At 65.3% G+C, this 19,551-nt stretch overlaps 1 protein-coding gene across 1 annotated transcript; it reads left to right on the top strand.

Moving 5' to 3' along the window:
* The first annotated feature begins 345 nt into the window (after positions 1-345).
* On the top strand, positions 346-19,013 carry UNC93A (unc-93 homolog A). The gene is given in 11 exon segments (XM_062187786.1): positions 346-419; positions 4,030-4,159; positions 7,072-7,253; positions 7,987-8,162; positions 8,165-8,215; positions 8,988-9,113; positions 10,123-10,334; positions 11,479-11,613; position 11,663; positions 12,520-12,651; positions 18,496-19,013. Coding segments are annotated over 10 exon segments (1,365 nt in total). The 5' UTR covers positions 346-419; positions 4,030-4,072; the 3' UTR covers positions 18,759-19,013.
* Positions 19,014-19,551: the final 538 nt, after the last annotated feature.

The raw sequence follows: 19,551 nt of genomic DNA, 5'->3' as shown, positions 1-19,551 counted from the left end.
CCGACCCTGATCTCTGTGGGCATCTGGGGGGTGAACCTCAACGTGGGAGCTGATTCTCTCTCTCTCTCTCTCTCTCTCTCGGCCAGTAAATAGAACTACAGTTTTAAGCACATTAATTATTGCGTGACACACGCACTTCCCCACACGCACAGATGCACACTCTCACACACATGTGTGTGTATGATTTTTCATGGATCTCGGTTTCTCCCGCCCCCAGCTCTCTCACGAAGACAGTGACGTGGGAGGTGCCGGGACAGCTGCACTTTCTAAACCGCCCCTTTGCCACCTGCCGACGTCACGACAGGTGTTGCACAACGGTTTCCCAAAGTAGTGTTCCGGGCGGGCCTGGGAAGTGTCTGGGCTGCGGTCGCGCTCCAACATCTGAGGAGGGACGGGAGCTGAGGAGGCCACACAGCTAGGTAAAAAGGCCACACACGTGGCGTTCCCTAGCCTGGGGACAAAGCTCAGGCTCCATGGAGTTGTGTGTTGTGGGGGCCAAGGCCACTTGGAGTCTGTCCAACGCTAGCGTCACTGCAGCTTTGCAGGTAGACAAGACGGTCGATGGCAAACCTGCCTGGAGCGCCACGGCACAGCCCCACTCTGCTCCTGGCCTGGGCGCCGTGGGCCAGCCGCCTCCGGCCCTGTGTGGCCCTCCCTCCTCAGCGCTAAGCTGGAACCTGGCCGAGCCCAGCAGCCGCATGGCGTGGGCTCCCTGGGCACCTGCAGAACTGGGACTTCCAGTTCCGCTGACCAGAGGCTGCGCTGGGGCACCGCCGTGGGGGTGGGGCTGGTGTGCGCGTGCGTCCGTCCGTTCTACCTCTCCCCCTGCTGTATCTGTGTGTGGTCTCTCTGCTGCCTCCCCCGCTAGGATCAGCCCCAAGAGACCAAGGTCCTCTGCCACCCAGTCACCGTGGAGGGCTCCACAGGTCAGATCTATGGCTCGGGCGGCGCAAGGCTTGCTGGGAAGGGGAAGGGATCTGCACATTTAAGCAGCAAAAGGTGTGTGTGTGCACGTGTGTGTGCACGTGTATATGTGCGTGTGTGTGCACGCACACGCGGGGGTCCTACAGCAGGGACCTCCGTCGTCCGTCTGCACACGAGAGCGGCAGACAGCCCCTGTGAGCTGGGACTCTGTTAGCGCTGTTGGTGTTGGCAAGGAGAGGCGGAGCCGAGTGAGCTGCCCCGGGGGACCGTGTGCCTTGGCCGCGGCTCTGCAGACTCAACGCAGGCATCGCCTGGCTCTGTGACAGAGGCTTTGGCGGGCTGAGCCCACGCCAGACTCTCGGGAGGGGAGGGCCATGTGGGGCTCGGCCGTGGGGTCCCCGCCAGGCCCTGGACCTGGGCAGCCCCTCGCAGAGGGTCAGCGGGTCCAGGAGCCCCCCGGGGGCTGCAGAGGTGTCCGTCCTGCGGGGGCTGCCGTCACGGCCACCAGCTGCACCCCAGCAGCGCGGCCGGCCTGCTCGGAGCTCTCCCACGCTCTGGGATGACTCTCCGCCACGTGCTCCTGGGACTGCTCCCCTGAAGACAGAGCCAGGGCGCCCAGTGACCCATTCCTTTGCAGAGTGTGAAGAATCCAGGTTCCACTGCGTCTGCACACATTTTCCAGCTGTGGGGTGGGCGTTGGGTGCAGTGGGTTAAGCCGCCGCGGGGGGCACCTGCTAACGGGCACCAGGGCCCCGACCGCTCACGCGGGAGGCCTGGGCTGAGTCTTGGCTCCTCTCTTTGGCCTGGCCCAGCCCCGGTTGTCAGGGACCAGCGGATGGAAGATCTCACCCTTTCTCTGACATTCAAACAAATAGAATAAACTGAAAAAATTCTAATGACTAGAACACATTTGAGTTTATTCGGTGCTGCTTTATTAACAGATTTCAGATTTAAATGGCAAGAAAAATTAATATTAATCTGCTTACATGAGGATTTTCTTTAAAAGAGAACTGTTGATGAAGTTTCCTTTAAATTAAGGGCAACCTTTAGCTTTTTTAAAAAGATTTATTTATTTATTTGAGAGGCAGAGTTACAGAGAGGCAGAGGCAGAGAGAGAGGTCTTCCATCCACTGATTCACTCCCCAAGTGGCCACAACGGCTGAAGCCAAGAGCGTCTTCAGGTCCAGGTCGCCCACACAGATGCAGAGGCTCAAGCACGTGGGTCATCTTCTACTGCTTTCCCAGGCCACAGCAGAGAGCTGGATGGGAAGTGGAGCAGCCGGGATTCGAACCAGCGCCCACATGGGATGCTGGTGCTGCAGGCAGTTGCTTAACCTACTAAGCCACAGCGCCGGCCCCAACCTTTAGCTTCTTAGCAGGAATTCACTGATCCAAAATGAGATCGTACCGAAGAGCTGGGAGCCTCTCGCAGACACAGTGGTGGCTGGCAAAGCAGTGGCTTCCAGCGGCTGCTGTGCCTGGCCCGGGGTTTTCTGGAACGTTCCGTCTGCGGCCACACGTGGCTTCCACCTGACACCCAGGAAGTGGTGTCTGGAGAGGAGCAGATGGACGACAGGGCCTTCCCCTAGCTGAGGCAGAACAGACGCTGGTGCTAACTGGGGGGGACGTTCGTTCTTGGGACACGCTTACGCCAACGTCAGCCTCAGCCCCTGGGAAGCTTGCCGGCCCTGGGCCCCCGGCTCCCAGACGCCCTCCGCTCCCCGTGGGAAAGCTGCTTTGTAAGTCAAGACAGCACCTGGGTTTCTAGAACGTTCCGTGCTTTCCCAGCACAAATGAGGGAAACGTGAAGCAGCCTGTGGAGTATGGGATGAAAAGTTTCAGTACAAAAATCTTCCTCTGAAATCCCTGTGTAACTTGTTTATTATATACATTTCCCTGAACTTTTTAAAGACCTGTCAAATGGCTGGATTTCAAGTTCATTTCCATTAAAATAAGCTTATTTTTAAAGACTTATTTGAAAGGCAGAATGATAGGGAGGGAGGGAGGGAGGGAGGGAGAAAGAGGAGGTCTTCCATCCACTGGTTCACGCTCCAAATGGCCACAACAGCCAGGGCTGGTTCCTCAGGGCCGGCGCTGTGGCGTAGCAGGTAAAGCCACCACCTGCAACACTGGCATCCCATGTGGGCGCTGGCTCAAGTCCCGGCTGCGCCACTTCTGATCCAGCTCCCTGCTAATGCACCTGGGAAAGCAGCAGAAGATGGTCCAAGTGCTTGGGCCCCTGCACCCACGTGGGAGACCTGGATGGAGCTCCTGGCTCCTGGCTTTGGCCTGGCCCAGGCCTGACTGTTGTGACCATCTGAGGAGTGAACCAGGAGACAGAAATCCTCTCTCTCTCCCTTTCTCAGTAACTCTGCCTTTCAAATAAGTAAGTCGATCTTAATTAAAAAAAAAAAAAAGAAGAAGAATTGAGTCCCTCCGATGTAGCAGCCGTGTTTCAAAGCTGAGCTGCCCCACGCGGCCAGCGCCATCCTACACCTAAAACACTAAGCCACGCAGGAGTCCTGTGCACGCCTTCCTGTCCTGCCGTGGGCCAGAGATTTCTAACGGCATGCGTGGCAGAGTCCCGTGCGGCACAGACAGACACGTGTCGAGTGCCGTGCAAAGTACTACACTCTGTGGTTTTAATCTGTGTGGTGCTGTAAAACCACATAACCTTTGCAACGCGGAGACTTTGGCCGTGGGAGCTGAACAACCCTGGCCGCTCTTTTCCCAGGGGCACCTACATCCCTGAAGTAGATCCCCACGCTGTGCAAGACTGAAGTCCACCCCGCCCGGCACCGCCGCCAGCTCCTCAGAGCGGACACCGTGGAATGCGCGTGTAAACTGTGACCCCGTGGAACGTGCGTGTAGAATGTGACACCATCACCTCCCCACAGGGCGTGCAAGCTGATGCAGTGGTGATCCTGCGTCCCCGGGGGCGGTGCTGCGTCCCGGAGGGTGGACGAGCAGCAGCACAGCCCCGGCCCGGGGTCAGCACAGCCGCACTCATTAACCAGGCAGCCGAGATGACTCACCTCTAACCCAGACCGGGAGAATGCGGCTCCTGGTGCGCTGCCCGTCCCTGACTGCGCTGGTCTCTTCCAGGGAGTGTGGCAGCCGCGTGCGGGCTGCTGGTCGGTGCTGCCCGATGGAGCCGGCTCTGAGGAACATCCTCGTGGTGTCGTCTGGGTTCCTGCTGCTCTTCACGGCCTACGGGGGCCTGCAGAATCTGCAGGTGAGTGGACGACCAGCAGCCTGACCTCTGATCCCCCTCCCCGTCCACGGATGCCCACGGCCTCGGGCAGCCAAGGAGGGGGCTTCTTGCAGCCCTCCCAGCTGCCACGCTGGAGGATTGCCGGCAGCATAGCCTGTGTGACCCTGGCAAGAGAGCCGGGGCCTCGTGTCCCTGGGGACACAGGGACGTCACCGTGGAGTCCTCGGTTGCAGCCTGCCGGGCCGTGGCCGGGAGTACTGTGAATTTATTCGTGGAATCTCACTGGCCCTCGCAGTCCACGCCTGCGCTGAGCACAACTTAGTCTGCAAGGCGAACTGTTTGACGGCACTGGCTCCTCCTCAGGTCTGAGCCACGTGTGGCCTGGGGCGTGGTCACTGTGGCCCTGCTGGGCCTGAGCCCACCTCCAAGGCAGGTGTCCTGCGGCTGATTCCTTACAGCCTGGGAGCAAAGCCCCGGGGTCCTGAGGCGGGGGGGGGGGGGGGCAGAGGGCGGCCCCTGGGCCTGCTTTGGGTGAGACTCACGGAACGAGTGACCGCCGTGCTGACTCAAGGCCGGGCAGAGGGGGCAGAGGGGACGCAGCGTCTCTGCTCCGCTCCAGGGTCACAGAGCCCTCGCCTGCCCCGGACACTGTGCTGTCGCCGCACACGTGTTTCGTGGCTTCGTTGGTCGATGCGTGTGGGACTTCCGGAAGGAGAATGAGCCGCCAGGACGCAGACACAGGGCCGGTGTCCAGCCAGCCCACAGGAGGACATCCTGCTGGTCAGGGCAGCAGGGACAGATGGCTCCCCGGGGCCCAGACGGGGCAGTGAGAGGTCAGAATGCTTAGACGCAAGCGCTTCTGGATTAAGCACGGATCCCAGCCACGCCCGCGGTTGGCCTGTGGCCCGGGATGCTGGAGAGGGGGAGGAGGGCCTCGGAGCTGTCCATGCTGCCTGCGTGTGGCTGTGACTCGGGCGTCCCCTGCGCCAGTGGGCATCTGCGTGGGCTCCACGGCCACAGCAGGGGGTCGAGAAGCACAAGGCTCTCACCGGCATCCTGGTTCCTCTGGGGCTCCTGCGCGTGGGAGTCACCGTCACCTCCAGGATCCCTTCTGCATGAGATGAGTGCCAGACCTCGGCCCTGGCCAGACGCGACTGCTTGGAACGGCCCCACAGCGCCCCCCGCAGCCCCCAGCTCCCAGCAGCCCCCCAGCCCCCCCACAACCCCCCAGCTCCCAGCCCCCAGCCCCCCGCAGCCCCCCAGCTCCCAGCAGCCCTCCACAGCCCCCCAGCCCCCCACAGCCTCCCAGCCCCCAGCCCCCCCCCAGCCCCCAGCTCCCAGCAGCCCCCCAGCCCCCCCAGCCCCCCAGCTCCCAGCAGCCCCCCAGCTCCCAGCAGCCCTCCACAGCCCCCCAGCCCCCCACAGCCTCCCAGCCCCCCAGCTCCCAGCCCCCAGCCCCCCGCAGACCCCCAGCTCCCAGCAGCCCCCCAGCCCCCCAGCCCCCCAGCTCCCAGCAGCCCCCCAGCTCCCAGCAGCCCCTCAGCCCCCCCAGCCCCCCAGCTCCCAGCAGCCCCCCAGCTCCCAGCAGCCCCCCAGCCCCCCAGCTCCCAGCCCCCAGCCCCCCGCAGCCCCCAGCTCCCAGCAGCCCCCCAGCTCCCAGCAGCCCCCCAGCCCCCCAGCTCCCAGCAGCCCCCCAGCTCCCAGCAGCCCTCCACAGCCCCCCAGCCCCCACAGCCTCCCAGCCCCCCAGCCCCCAGCCCCAGCCCCCCCAACCCCCCCAGCCCCCAGCCCCCAGCCTCCCACAGCCCCCCAGCCCCCCAGATCCCCAGCCCCCCCTGCAGCCTCCCAGCCCCCAGCCCCCAGCACCAGGCCAGGCTGGCTTCCAGGCGTGCCCAGGCTCTAGAACATTCTGTCCATAAACAGGCATCCACTGGGGTGACCGTCGCTCTTAGGATGGGCTGGAGCAAACGGAGTGATGCCAGGTCCCACCGGGTCCCTCAGCCACCGCTGGCCTCTCCGGGCCCAAGGGAGCCACAGGACTCCCAGCTGTCCGCCCCAGCTCAGCACCCCAGGACATGGGCCTCGCCCCCAGGAGCCCCTGCGTGATCTGCACTGGCCGTGCACCCACCTCTGGCCCCGGGATGCCTGTCCCTGCTCTCCCCGCTGCAGCGGCCGCTCTCATCTCGACCTTGATGACCGCTGGCCGCCTGTTTATCGTGCGACCTTCTCCCTGACCCGAGGCCTGGGAGCTGAGGGCTGGGCCGGGCGTCCCCAGGTCCCTGATGTCGTGGCTGGCCCCCGGAGCTGTGTGTTTTCTCCCTCCTGGGAGCTCCAGGGCCTGCGTGCCGCCCTCAGCAGGAGCCCTGGGGCCGCTGGTCTTGCAGGGGGCGGCTGCTTCCTCTCCTCTGAGTCTCTGAAGCCTGGGCGGGGCCTAGGTGAGGTCCTGTGGAGGCCACACAGGAGCGTGGAAGGCACACGGGAGTGTGCGTGAGGCAGCCCACGTGAAGTGAAGCCCCCGTGTGCTCCCCTGCACACGCGCGTCCTGCAGGCTGGCCACACCAGGCGCTGGAACGGTCACTCGGTCGCAGAGCAAGGGCGCTGACGGGCGGATCTGGCTCCCACTTGGGAAATGGAGCTCGCACGTCCCTTCCCCTGCTGCCACGTGAACTTGGCTGTAGACGGCCCGACTGTCTGCAGTGTGCGTGGCAAAGAGGCCCCTGCAGAGAAGTGCCGCCAGCTTCGCACGGACGCCCCCGGGGCCACCGGTGCAATGTTCACCCCAAAACAAAGAAAAATCAACACAGCAGGGCTAAGGCCCAGGCTGATCCAGTTATCCTACTCCCCCCTCCCGGCAACTCGACTCTGGCCAGGCCAGGGCCCGGGTGGCCCCAGCCGAGCAGCCGCCGTCTGACGGCCCTGTCCTGTCCCCACAGAGCAGCCTCCACAGCGAGGCCGGCCTGGGTGTGGCCACGCTCGGCACGCTCTACGGCGGGGTCCTGCTCTCCTCCACCTGCCTCCCGCCCCTCCTCATCCGGAAACTGGGCTGCAAGTGGACCATGGTGGTCTCCATGTGCGGCTACGTGGCCTTCTCACTGGGCAACTTCCACGCCAGCTGGTAGGGCCCCCGCCCCCACCCAGGGGCACCAGGCGCTCTCTCTCGCCTGCCCCTCGCCCCCTGCCCTTTACCCCGAGTCCCCCTCGTTTCTGGCCTCTGTCCCACGTCCCATGCTCCCACCAAGAGTCCTGCCCCCGCCCTGTTGGCTCATGCCCCTGAGTCCCAGGGCTCCCCTGTGTCTGCACCAGGGGCTGGAAAATCGCCCGTTGAGCAGGGAGAGTGGACAGGCATCTCTGGGGGCTTAGCTGGGATGTGACCCAGGGAGGGAACTGTACCTCACCCCTGGCCCTCACACCCTGTCACAGGGCGGGCACCCGGGCCCTGCCGGCCGTGACCTCCTCCTGGGCACCAGATGCCAGCCGTGGCCGGGGAGCACTGACCCCACCATGCGTGCCAGGGAGGGGCATTTCCTGGTGACCCGGGACATGATGGCCTCAATGGCTTCCTTCCCCTGCGACAGTGCAGTGTCTATCAGAATGCTTGTCGCTAAGGTCCCAGCAATCAATCGATCGACCGTTGTCACGCGGTGAGGCTGTTGGAAACGTCTCTCCTTAGCAGCGTGTGGTGTCCGAAGCCGCGGAAGCTTCACTGGCCTGCGGTTCACTTCTGCTCGTGAGCCTGAGCCAGGAAGGGCGCTGAGGGGGCTCCACCATCTGACCCTTCCAGAAATGTGACCCCGAGCGGGGGGCCGGCGCGCAGGGGACAGGGGCACCTGCCTGTGCTGTGCCTGCAGGTACACGCTGATCCCCACCTCCATCCTGCTGGGGCTCGGCGCAGCCCCACTGTGGTCCGCCCAGAGCACCTACCTCACGGTTCTGGGGCACGCCCACGCAGAGAGGGCCGGGAAACTCGGCAAGGATGTGGTGAGCCAGTATTTCGGCATCTTCTTCCTCGTCTTCCAGTCGTCCGGGTGTGGGGCAACCTGATCTCGTCCCTGGTGTTCGGCCAGACTCCCACTCCAGGTAACGGGAAAGGGGCTGAGCGGCAGGAGGGTCTCAGACGCCACCCACGCACCTGCCGTGTCCTTGCCTGCGGGCAGGTGGCGCGGGGGGGGGTGTGCTCCAGGCTGCTGTGGCCTCTGCTCCCACCACGGCAGCGTGGGGCGGGGATCTGAAGCTCTGTCTTGTCCACAGTTCCCCGATGGGCAGGTGCACTCTTGGGAAAGAGTGCCGCCGTGGGGGAACTGAGGACCACCCGGCGACTGTGGCCCCTGGGAGAGCCCCCACGACCCTTCTGGCTTGAGGGGCTCCCCCTGCTCGTCTCCCCTCTGAGTGGGCCCGCCAGCCGGTTTCCAGTTGGGCCCAGACGTGCTTGTAAAGTGTGTGTCTGACGGCTGCACCCTCTGAGGCCCACGCTGGGCAGAGGGGACCAACCTCTTCACTCCTCACAAGGGCCCCGAGCCCGGGGCACGAGGGGCGCCACCCACCCCAGGGCCAGGACTAGTTTACGCTGGTGCTTCTGCTGCCAGCCCCCAAACCCCTCCGCTGGGAAGCTCGGTGGCCAAGCCCGCCATCCTTCATCCTCACTGGCTCAGAGCGGTAGCGGGAGGGAAGCCCCGGGCCGGTGCCCACCCACTTCTGCCCGTTGCTGTTGGCTGAAGGTCGGTCTCTGTGCCGTGCTGCTGTGGCGGCCCAGGGTCCACTGGCAGAGGGTGTGGGAGGAGTGAGCCCAGGCGCGGCGGCTCGAGCACTGCCCGGCCTCTCTGTCCTAACGCCTGCCTGCTTGCGCCCTCAGAGCCCCTCCCCGAGGAGCATCTGGCCAGCTGTGGGGCCAGTGACTGTCTGATGGCCACGGCGTCCAGCAACAGCACCCAGCAGCCCTCGCAGCGGCTGGTCTACACGCTGCTGGGCATCTACACGGGTAGGCGCCCCCCCACCCAGCCCCAAGGGGACTGAGCGAGACCAATTCCCACTCAATCAGGAAAAACCTAGACGCGCTTTCTTCCTTTCGAGCCCCCACGCGGGGCTGGGCCGGCCTCGGGTCTCCGTGTAGCAGACCAGCCCTGCCTGCCCGTGTCCCGGGATGGTGGGCTTTTCTCTTACTGGTGGTCTGGGGCCTGCTCGGTCCTTCCCTGCAAATGCCCGCTGTCCCGCTGCTGCTGGGACGGGACCCTCATACGCTCCACTTCCCACCGCAGGGCGCTCAGCCCAGTGGGTTTGGCGCAAAGAGCGAGCACAGGGGACCCTCGCCAGGCGTGTTGGCCCCGAGGAAGGCCATCTGTGGATGGACCTCACTTCGGGCCTTAGGACGGGAGAAACAGCTCATGGCTGAGGGCCAAAGGCACACCGGGCCCTCTCCCCGCTTAGGCGTATTCCATGCCCGAGAGGACATCGCGGGCCTGCAGTGTCTGCTCTCCCGCAAGAGCCTGGCGGGCACAGGGAGCCCTGTGGCTTCAGCCAGGGACGGGGGGGTCTATGTGCTGGCCCCCAGACACCTGGCCTCTCCCTCCCACACAGGGAGCCCTGTGGCTCCAGCTTGGGGTGGGGGTCTATGTGCTGGCCCCCAGATTCCTACCCTCTCCCTTCCATGCAGGGAGCCCTGTGGCTTGGGGACAGGGTGGGGGTCTGTGTGCTGGCCCCCAGACTCCCACCCTCTCCCTTCCATGCAGGGAGCCCTGTGGCTTTGGCTCAGGGACGGGGACAGGGGGTCTGTGTGCTGGCCCCCAGATGCCCAGTCCTCTCCTTTCCATGCAGGGAGCCCTGTGGCTTGGGGATGGGGTGGGGGTCTGTGTGCTGGCCCCCAGACACCTGGCCTCTCCCTCCCACGCAGGGAGCCCTGTGGCTCCAGCTTGGGGTGGGGGTCTGTGTGCTGGCCCCCAGACGCCCGGCACTCTCCTTTCCACGACGCCTGGCCTCTCCTTCCCACGCAGGGAGCGGCGTCCTGGCCGTCCTGTTGCTCGCGGTTTTCCTGGAGCCCATAGAAGACGCGGGACAGAGCAGGGGAGGGGAGAAGCCGCCGCCTGCCTGGTCCACGCTGCTGTCCACCTTCAGGCTGTTCCGGGACCAGCGCCTGTGTCTGCTGAGCCTGCTGCCGCTCTACAGCGGGCTGCAGCAAGGCTTCCTCTCGGGCGAGTACACCAGGGTAGGCGCGGGCCGGGGCGCGGCCTCCTGGACTCACGCTCTCAGCTCCGGGCCCCCCAGCTCCCATGGGATCCCCACGTCAGAGGGTCACAGGGACACGTCCTGCCTGGCATGTCCTTGGTGGGGGCAGCTCCAGATCCGACATGGCAGCTGTCCCTTGGCGCCCACCCGCAACGGCCGCGGGTGCGACGCGGGCAGAATCACCTTCCATCCCTGACTTGCAAATGGCCATGTTCAGTCCCCGGAACTGGGCGTGACCGTCCGGACGCCCATGTGGCCGTCCAAGCCCTGACCGCCTGCCCCGCCCAGGCACCACTCCTCCGTGCTGCGGGAAAGCAGGCGCCCTCTAGGGGTTGGAGCAGAGACGCCCAGGGATGCAGGACCCGGAGTGGCCGGGCAGCAGGGAGGTGCGGGGTCCCCAGGTCCCCTCTATCCCGCGAGAGTTCAGATCCTGCATCCCAGGGGACAGCAGCGGCCCTCTGGAGGCTGCAGACGCCAGGCCAGAGCCGAGCCGGTGACCCGGGTCCTTGGGGCCCTGCCCCTCCCTCACAAGGGAAGCTTCTGCCCCTGGTCCCCCCACCCCAGGCTTCTGCCGACCGAGCGGGATGAGAGGCGGGTGCCCAGCCACTCGGAGGCTCTCCCGGGGCCGTGTGGGACGGGCTCTCCCTGATCCAGGTGCTGTGCGGCTCGCCCCGCAGTCTGGGCAGAGCTCTGAGAGCTGCAGAGTAAGCGGGAGGGCCAGAAAGGGCCACTGGGGGTGCTGGACGCGGCCCCTGGGCCCACCAGGCGGGCAGTGGGGAGTGTGGCCTCCTGGTCCTGCCGGCCTGGGACGGGAACGTGGCTGCGCCGCCTGACTCGGGGGCTCCCGGGCTCGTCTGTCTTCCACGCTGTGATGAGATCCCCCCACGCTGTTGCTGTCTACGTCTGCCCCCTGCAGAGAATGGGCAGCCCCCCGGGGAATGGTCCTGGCTCTGTGGACACAGCACAGACCCCACGCGGGACAAGGGAGCCGCCGGGAAAGCTGTGCCCGTCCATGCTCTCTGGGACTTTTCCTTTCAGTCTTGCCCCGGGGGGCTCCCTGTGGCCCGGAGACCCCCTGCTGCAGCCCGGCGGGTGGCCTCCCTGACGCACCACTTCCTCCACAGTCCTACGTCACCTGCGCCCTGGGCATCCAGTCCGTGGGCTACGTGATGATCTGCTTCTCGGCCACCAACGCGCTGTGCTCCCTGCTCTACGGGAAGATCTCGCAGTTCACAGGCAGGGCGGCGCTCTACGTGCTGGTAGGCGGCCGCGTGGGCCCAGCCCTGGGGCTCGGGGCCACGCAGAGAGGGTGCAGCTCAGAGAGGGGAGTGAGACCTAAGAGGGATGCTTGAAGCCAGGAACGTCCTGCAGGATGGAAGCGCCCCCCCTTCCCTCTCCCTCTCCCCCACCCCCTCCTCCTCCCCTTCCTGTCCCCTCCCTGTCCCCTCCCCTTCCGTCCCCCCTGCCCTCCCAGCCTGCCCCTCCTTCCATCCCCCCTGCCCCCCCAGCCTGTCCCTCCTTCCATCCCCCCTGCCTCCAGCCTGTCCCACCCCTTCCATTCCCCGTCCCCCCAGCCTGTCCACCCCTTCCATCCCCCGTCCCCCCAGCCTGTCCCCTCCCCTTCCATCCCCCCTGCCCCCAGCCTGTCCCCTCCCCTTCCATCCCCCGTCCCCCCAGCCTGTCCCCCCTTCCATCCCCCCTGCCCCCAGCCTGTCCCCTCCCCTTCCATCCCCCCTGCCCCCAGCCTGTCCCCTCCCCTTCCATCCCCCTGCCCCCCCAGCCTGTCCCTCCCTTCCATCCCCCGTCCCCCAAGCCTGTCCCCTCCCCTCCCTTCCCCCCTCCCCAGCCTGTCCCTCCCTTCCATCCCCCCCAGCCTGCCCCACCCCCTCCGTCCCCCCACCCCTTCCTCCCTTGAGAGGAATGAATTCCCCCTCTGCGCTGGCTCTGGGTGGCCCTGGGATGCCCAGAGAGCCGGGCCGGACCTGACCCTGGCCCGTACAGGGCCTGCTTGCTGTGGGCTGTCGGGGGGCTGGGGGCGCGGAGGGCACCCAAGTCAGGCCTGGGCCTGTGGGGGAGGGGCCGGAGGGTCACTGAGAGCTCGGGGGGAGGGGGGTCCTGTCGGAGGCCGCCCTGTCGAGTGGCCACAGCCTCGCCCCGTGACCCAGGTGCCGTCACCCAGCTCTCCTGCATCCTGGCCCTGCTGCTGTGGAAGCCATGCCCCGCCCAGCAGGTCCTCTTCTTCCTCTTGGCCGGCCTGTGGGGCCTGGCGGACGCCGTGTGGCAGACGCAGAACAACGGTGAGTGTCCAGGACGGGCCCGCCTCTGTGGCCTCCCGCCTTCAGCCATGGGGGCCACCCCCCCCCCCGCCCCAGGGACCAGGCGGCAGCAGGGGGCTGCGGGGGGTGGGGCCGCCCTGCCGGACATTTCCAGAGAGCGGTTGCTCAGACCCCGATGCACACGGCCAGTCCCCGCCCGGCCCTCCTCCTCCCGGCCCTTTCCCTGGCACCAGCCCGCTTCTCCGGGGCCTGTGGCCTTCTCTCCGTGGTGACACAGCCTCCACCAGCTGGGTCACGGTGGCGGGAAGGAGAGAGGCAGGCAGAGGCGGGAAGTCCTGCCGGGCGCTGAGGGCGGTCTCCTGGGGCGGGGGCGGGGGCGGGACGAGGGCAGCCCAGGGTGGACGTGGCGGGGTCCGGGCGGGTCGGCTGCAGAGCCTGCTGCCGGCAGTGTGACCCCGCGACCCGAACGTGGAGGACTGGCTGGCCGCGGGAAGTCAGCCTTTCACGCCAACTGCAAGACCCAGGCCAAGTCCCCACCCAGTGGGGGGATGGGCGGCGATGGGTGTCGGGGAGAGCAGGCTGGAGCCTGCGGGCAGAGGCGGAGAGCCGGGGTGTGGCTCCCTGGGGAGACGCAGCCGCAGAGGAGGGGGCTCAGACGTGGGAGGGGTCTGGGGGTCCTGGGTCTACAGTGAGACGCGCTGCGACCCAGGGACGGAAGCAGGAGGCAGAGAGTCGGACGTGGGCGTGAGGCAGGCAGGGCTGGGGTGTGCACACGGGCAGATACTGGAAACAGAAGGGCTGAGGAGTTGGGGCACCGTTACCCCGAGTGCCCATAAACCACCGTGGAAGGCTGTGGGGCGGTGGTGTGTGAGGCCCACTCGGAACCCTAACGCGGACCTGGAGCATCCGGATCACCTTACGCTGGGCGCCTGCCTCCGCCTCCCATGTCCTCAGCTGGGTTCGCCTCTCGTCCGGGCCTGGGTGGACTGGAGGGAGGCTCGGGCTCTGAGGGGCACAGCAGAGGCTCCCGCGGCCTTTCCTGGCCGGGCAGCCGTCAGCCAGCGGCCTGCACATCGCCTGCCCAGGGCAGGAGGCTGACACGTGCACACCCAGAGACCATGTCCCCCCAGCCCCGTGAACGACCCCAATGTCACCCAGCACCCCATCCTGTCGCCCTACGAGCTATGCGCTTTATGAGTGTTTAGGGCGACTTGAGATGGAGGCCCAGGAAGCACCGCGCGTACCGCGGCTCTCCCGACGGCAAAGACGCTGGTGGTAAACCCGGCCGGGTTTCCCCTCTCGCTGGGCGGTGAACCAGCCGCTCACCTCCCCTTCCCTCCGCAGCCAAGACACGGGCGGCTCCTCTGCTCTCGGCCGGCAGTGGCCCCCGGCCCCGCCGTTGACTTGGGTCAGGGAGCTCTGGATAGAGGCGCTGGTGTGAACTGCGATGAGTGAGTTCCGCGTTTTGCTCTGATAAAAGCCATTTTTTCCTAAGACACAGGCAGGCGTTTTTGAGCCTTTGGGAGCTGCTCCTGGAGCCTCCAGGGGTCTCGGGGAGGAGGGACATTGCACTCCGTGCCCGCTGCACCCCAGGGCCCTGGGCTCCCTTCCTGGAACCCCGGGAGCTGCGTGTCGCTCTGGCCGGCCCCCAAGAGCAGCGCTGGGCACTCTGCTCTCCAAGGGCACGTTGAGCCGCACTCCCGCCGCCCCTGAACCTGCCGCTCTTCCCGCGGTCATGTGGTCCCCAGCTCTGCGCACAGTGCACACTGCCCTCAGGGTGGGAGTGCTCAGCCCTGTGGACCCTCGCCCCGCCTACCCAGGAATCCCATCAGCCTCACCCCTCCCTCACCCTGACAGCCAGTGAAGATGGGTGCAGTCCCCAGGGCGACCTGCGAGCCCAGAGGCCCTGCCCTGAGCTGCCACAGGGCTGTTTCCGGGCAGAAGGGCTCTGTCAGTCAGACTTCTCTTGTACGATGAGCAGGTTCCTGTCCTGGTGGCCTGTGTCTCTTCTGTGTCCCCGTGTCCAAGGCTGAGAGCCTGGGTCTCGGTCGCGTAACCCTGCTCAGCCTGGGAAGATGAGGTGGACACGGCAGGCTGGAGTGTGCCGTCCTCCTTGTACCCAAACGTCTTGTTGAAGAATCTTAGATTTGCAGCAAAGCTGCCGAGACACTAGGGAGAGTCCCCAGCGCCCCCTAGTGCCGGGCGTCTGATACAGCCGTGGGACTGGGGCTGAAGTAGGTCATTATCCTTGGTTTTTCTCTCTCTCTCTCTCTCTTTTTTTTTTTTTTTTTTTTTGACAGGAAGAGTTAGACAGGGAGAGAGAGAGAGAGAGAGAGAAAGGTCTTCCTTCCGTTAGTTCACCCCCCAAATGGCTGCTACAGCCAGAGCACTGTGCCAATCTGAAGCCAGGAGCCAGGTGCTTCTCCTGGTCTCCCATGGGGTGCAGGGCCCAAGCACCTGGGCCATCCTCCACTGCACTCCCAGGCCACAGCAGAGAGCTGGCCTGGAAGAGGAGCAACCGGGACAGAACTAGTGCCCCAACCGGGACTAGAACCCGGTGTGCCGGCGCCGCAGGCGGAGGATTAGCCCAGTGAGCTGCAGGGCCGGCCTGTCCTTGTTTTCTAGATTCCAGAAAGCGCAGGTGATTTCGGGAGGTTCTTGTCTAATGATTACTACAAAAAAAGGCATGGATTTCTCTTTTCAAAAGATTTATTTGTTTGTTTGAAAGGCAGAGGAAAAGAGAGGGGGAGGCACAGAGAGACAGAAAGAGAGCTTCCATCTGCTGGTTCACTCCCCAAACGGCCACAATGGCCAGGGCCGCCAGGCCAAAGACAAGAGCTCAGAATTCCTTCTGGGTCTCCCATGTGGGTGGCAGGGGCCCAGGGACCTGGGCCGTCTTCTGTTGCTTTCCCGTAGCATTGGCAGGGAGCTGGACTGGAAGTGGAGCAGCCGAGACTTGAACTGGCGCCCACATGGGATGCCGGCGTTGCGGGGGGCGGTGCCTGAAAGCTAGCCCCCCGATGCGCAGATCTCGACATTCATCGCACCAAAACACCTTTTACTGCACCTCATCCGGACTTGCCTGGACTCCTCGTGTTCCCGCTGATGTCTTTCTACCCCAGGAGCCCATCCTGGACACCACGCGGCCCGTAGAGACCACGTCTCCATATGTCTGACTGCTGCTCATTGTCCCTCGCGTCCACGACCTTGGTGCTTCTGAAGGGCATGGGGGTGGGCCGGGGCCGTGTGCCTGGGGAGGAAGACTGCTGGGGGAAGCCCCTTCTCACCCTCCTGTGGTGGCTGTCCCGAGAGGAGGCGTTACCGTGGCCACTCGGTCAGCGTGCACCTGCCGGGTTGCTCGGCTCAGTGGTTCCACTTTTCCCTCTCTTCGTTCAATTATTTGAAAGCCGATCTCCAGTCTGGACAGCCATCAGGGTGGTAATTAATCCCCGCCTTGCAGGGAGGAGAAGCCACAGGGACCACTGAGAATTCCCGTGGAGGATCTGAGCTTTCTGTGTTGCCTTGGTTTTTCCGGCCACGAATCCACACCAGCGCAGTGTCCCTCTGCCCCTTACTCTGTGCCCACAGTCTCCGCCAGGCCACACCAGCTCCGGGTGTGTGGTGCGGCCATCCTGGTGTCTCCTCCTGCCTGCGTGGCCGGCCTTTCCAGGCACATCCCATGTTTCCCTGCTCCGTGTGAGGATCAGTCGTTTCTCGGGGGAGAATGATGTGAAAAACCAAGATCTGAGGGCTGGCTGTGCTCCCGCTCCTGAGAATGGGCCCTCCGGGGACAGTCAGACACATGTGTGTGTGCGTGTGCGTGTGCGTGTGCGTGTGTGCGTGTGTGTGCGTGTGGCCTGCCCCGGGCACACCCCTCTGCATCGGTATCTGTCTCTGTGTTCCTATCACCACACAGGGCTCACCCCACGTCCTGGCTCTCGCCGAGCTCCAGGGCTGCTCCAGCCCGCACCTGTGCCCCCACACCCTCCTCTGGCGGTCAGAGCCCTGGTCCCCACCTGTCACCCCCGACAGCACGGAGACTTCAGAGTTGCCGCAATATCGCTTCGGCTCCTCTCACCCCCTCGTGACGCGCCCGTGCAGTTTGACGCGATGCTCAGCTGCTCCCTTTGTGTTTAGATGGAAGTGGACCCAGGTCTCGAGCCCGGGCCGCCTGCCTCTCGCTGGTCACTCCTGGCCCTGCCCTCTCCTCCCTGCCTCTCGCTGGTCACTCCTGGCCCTGCCCTCTCTCCCTGCCTCTCGCTGGTCACTCCTGGCCCTGCCCTCTCCTCCCTGCCTCTCACTGGTCACTCCTGGCCCTGCCCTCTCCTCCCTGCCTCTCGCTGGTCACTCCCGGCCCTGCCCTCTCCTCCCTGCCTCTCGCTGGTCACTCCTGGCCCTGCCCTCTCTCCCTGCCTCTCGCTGGTCACTCCTGGCCCTGCCCTCTCTCCCTGCCTCTCGCTGGTCACTCCCGGCCCTGCCCTCTCCTCCCTGCCTCTCGCTGGTCACTCCTGGCCCTGCCCTCTCCTCCCTGCCTCTCGCTGGTCACTCCCGGCCCTGCCCTCTCCTCCCTGCCTCTCGCTGGTCACTCCTGGCCCTGCCCTCTCCCCCCTGGGCGGGGCTCGCGTCCTCCGGCTGGCTGCGCCGGCCGGGCCCTGGCTTTCCCCTCCGACCACCTGGGAGCCGGATTCCTGGGGCTTCCGCCACACAGCCAGGGCACAGCTCGTGCTCCGGCCGCCTTGTGGTCCCCACCCAGCAGCTCATGGCTCGTTTGGACACAGGCGTGGACTCTCAGGCCTCCTAGCTCCGCCTGCTCCTGCTCCTGGAACCAGGCCCTGAGCGTATCACGGCCTGGGTCTGGCTGTGAGCAGCCGAGGCCCAGAGCCGGCGCCGAATAAACTCGGAATGTTTAGGGCACGTGGCTCCAGGAGGCGCTGGGGCAGGCCTGAGTCCACGGAACGGGATGGGGGGGTGGGTGGGGGGGGGGTGGGGGGGTGCCTGGCGCTCACCGCTCGGCCTCGGCTAGATCGGCCTGGAGGGCTGGCGACTCAGCTTGGCGTGAGCTGCCTGTGCCACCGAGTGCTCAGGAGGCCAGGCTGCATGCGCCCTGGTCCGCTTCCTTCCGTGGCCGCGCGGGGCCTCTGCACTACCGAACACCGGCTACCCGACGGGCCGGCCGGCGGCAGCGTCCACACTGGCGGCTTGGATTTCCTTCCCAGGATTCTCGGTTGTGGATCCAGTTTTAGGACAGAAGCTGGCAGGATCTGAGTGCCGATGTTTGATATTGTCTGAATCGGGGCCGGGCGGGGTCAGCGCGCACTCACAGCCGGGGAGGCTCTGAGCCGAGGGTTCCTGGACGCAGGTCCGTGCTGTCCCAGGTGCGCAGGAACTCCAGGGAGCAGGCCCGTACGCGCTGGCTCTCAGCAGCAGCTGAGAAAACTCAATTGATAACCACAGAGACCCTCACCATTCACTTTAAACCCAGAGCAGGGAAAATTAAGTTCTTAAAGCAACAACAAACCAGAATGCCTCTCATTTCGGGAGTGGCCTGTCCGGCTGTCCTCTGGCCTGTCCCCGGGTCAGTCCATAACAGGTGCTGTGCAGATGGGTTCCTGCAGTCCCGGGGGAGCCGGCTGCCGGCCCCCGGTCTCTGTTGCGCACTTCCGCTCCCTGGTGTGGACGTGACCCAGCCCCCGGGCGAGTCTGGGGCAGCTCCCATGGGGCAGCCAGCCCTGCCCTGAGCAGGCCACAGGGGACCAGAGTGGGGGGGTCCCGCAGTCTCCCCCATGCCCACGGGACGAGGCAGTTCTGGCTGCCCGGCGTGGGGCACGCTGGGTTTACCGCAGCGCCTCCCCGCCTCCCTTGCAGCTCTGTACGGGGTCCTGTTTGAGAAGCACAAGGAGGCGGCCTTTGCCAGCTACCGCCTCTGGGAGGCCCTGGGCTTCGTCATCGCCTTCGGCTACAGCGCCTTCCTCTGTGTCAGCGTCAAGCTCTACATCCTGCTGGCCGTGCTGACCGTGACCATGGTGGCCTACGGAACCGTGGAGCGCATGGAGGCCAGGAAGCCGCACACGCCGCCGGCTGCAGGGCCCGTGGCCCACGCGGAGGGGGACACGCAGACGGCCCTGTGAGGCCCCATGTGCGGCTGCAGCGGGGAGCAGGCTGAAGACACACCGGGGGCGTCCGGCTGCCCGCTCCCAACCAGGCCGGCCCCGCGTGGCCACGGCCACGTGTGACTTTGCTTCTCTGGAGCGTTTCTCTGTTCTAACGGATTCTCTGCCCACATCTCACCACGAGCGATGCAGAGGGGAGGGGAAGGCAGCCAGCCACTGGGACCCGGCCTGGGGCGCGGGCTGACCCTTGCGTGGGTTCTTCTGAAGACGCCCCGCAGAGCTCACACACAGCGCCAGACAAGGCAGCGAGCGGCAGAGCCACACGGGGGCTGCGGCTGCCGGAAGCTTGCAGTCTGTGTTTCTGAATAAATGCAACTATTTACGGCGTCACCGCCAGTGCAGATGCTGATTCCGCGTCGTCACACGGCTCACTCATGGCACACACAGATGTCACGGCGCCAGTGGTTTAGAAGTCACTTCCAGGGGCCGGCACTGTGGTGTAGTGGGTAAAAGCCATCGCCTGCAGTGCCGGCATCCCATGTGGGCACCAGTTCGAGACCCGGCTGCTCCACTTCCGATCCAGCTCTCTGCTGTGGCCTGGGAAAGCAGTGGAAGATGGCCCGAGTGCTTGGGCCCCTGCACCTGCGTGGGAGACCCGGAAGAAGCTCTTGGCTCCTGGCTTCGGATCAGCGCAGCTCCGGCTGTTGCAGCCAATGGGGGAGTGAACCAGCGGATGGAAGACCTCTCTCTCTCTTTTTCTTTCTCTCTGCCTCTCCTTCTCTCTGTGTAACTCTTTCAAATAAATATTTTT

This window comes from Lepus europaeus, chromosome 3, assembly GCF_033115175.1.
Source record: "Lepus europaeus isolate LE1 chromosome 3, mLepTim1.pri, whole genome shotgun sequence".
NCBI classification, from domain to species: domain Eukaryota; kingdom Metazoa; phylum Chordata; class Mammalia; order Lagomorpha; family Leporidae; genus Lepus; species Lepus europaeus.
Note: the sequence above shows the minus strand (reverse complement) of the source record. Positions and strands in the feature narration are given on the sequence as shown.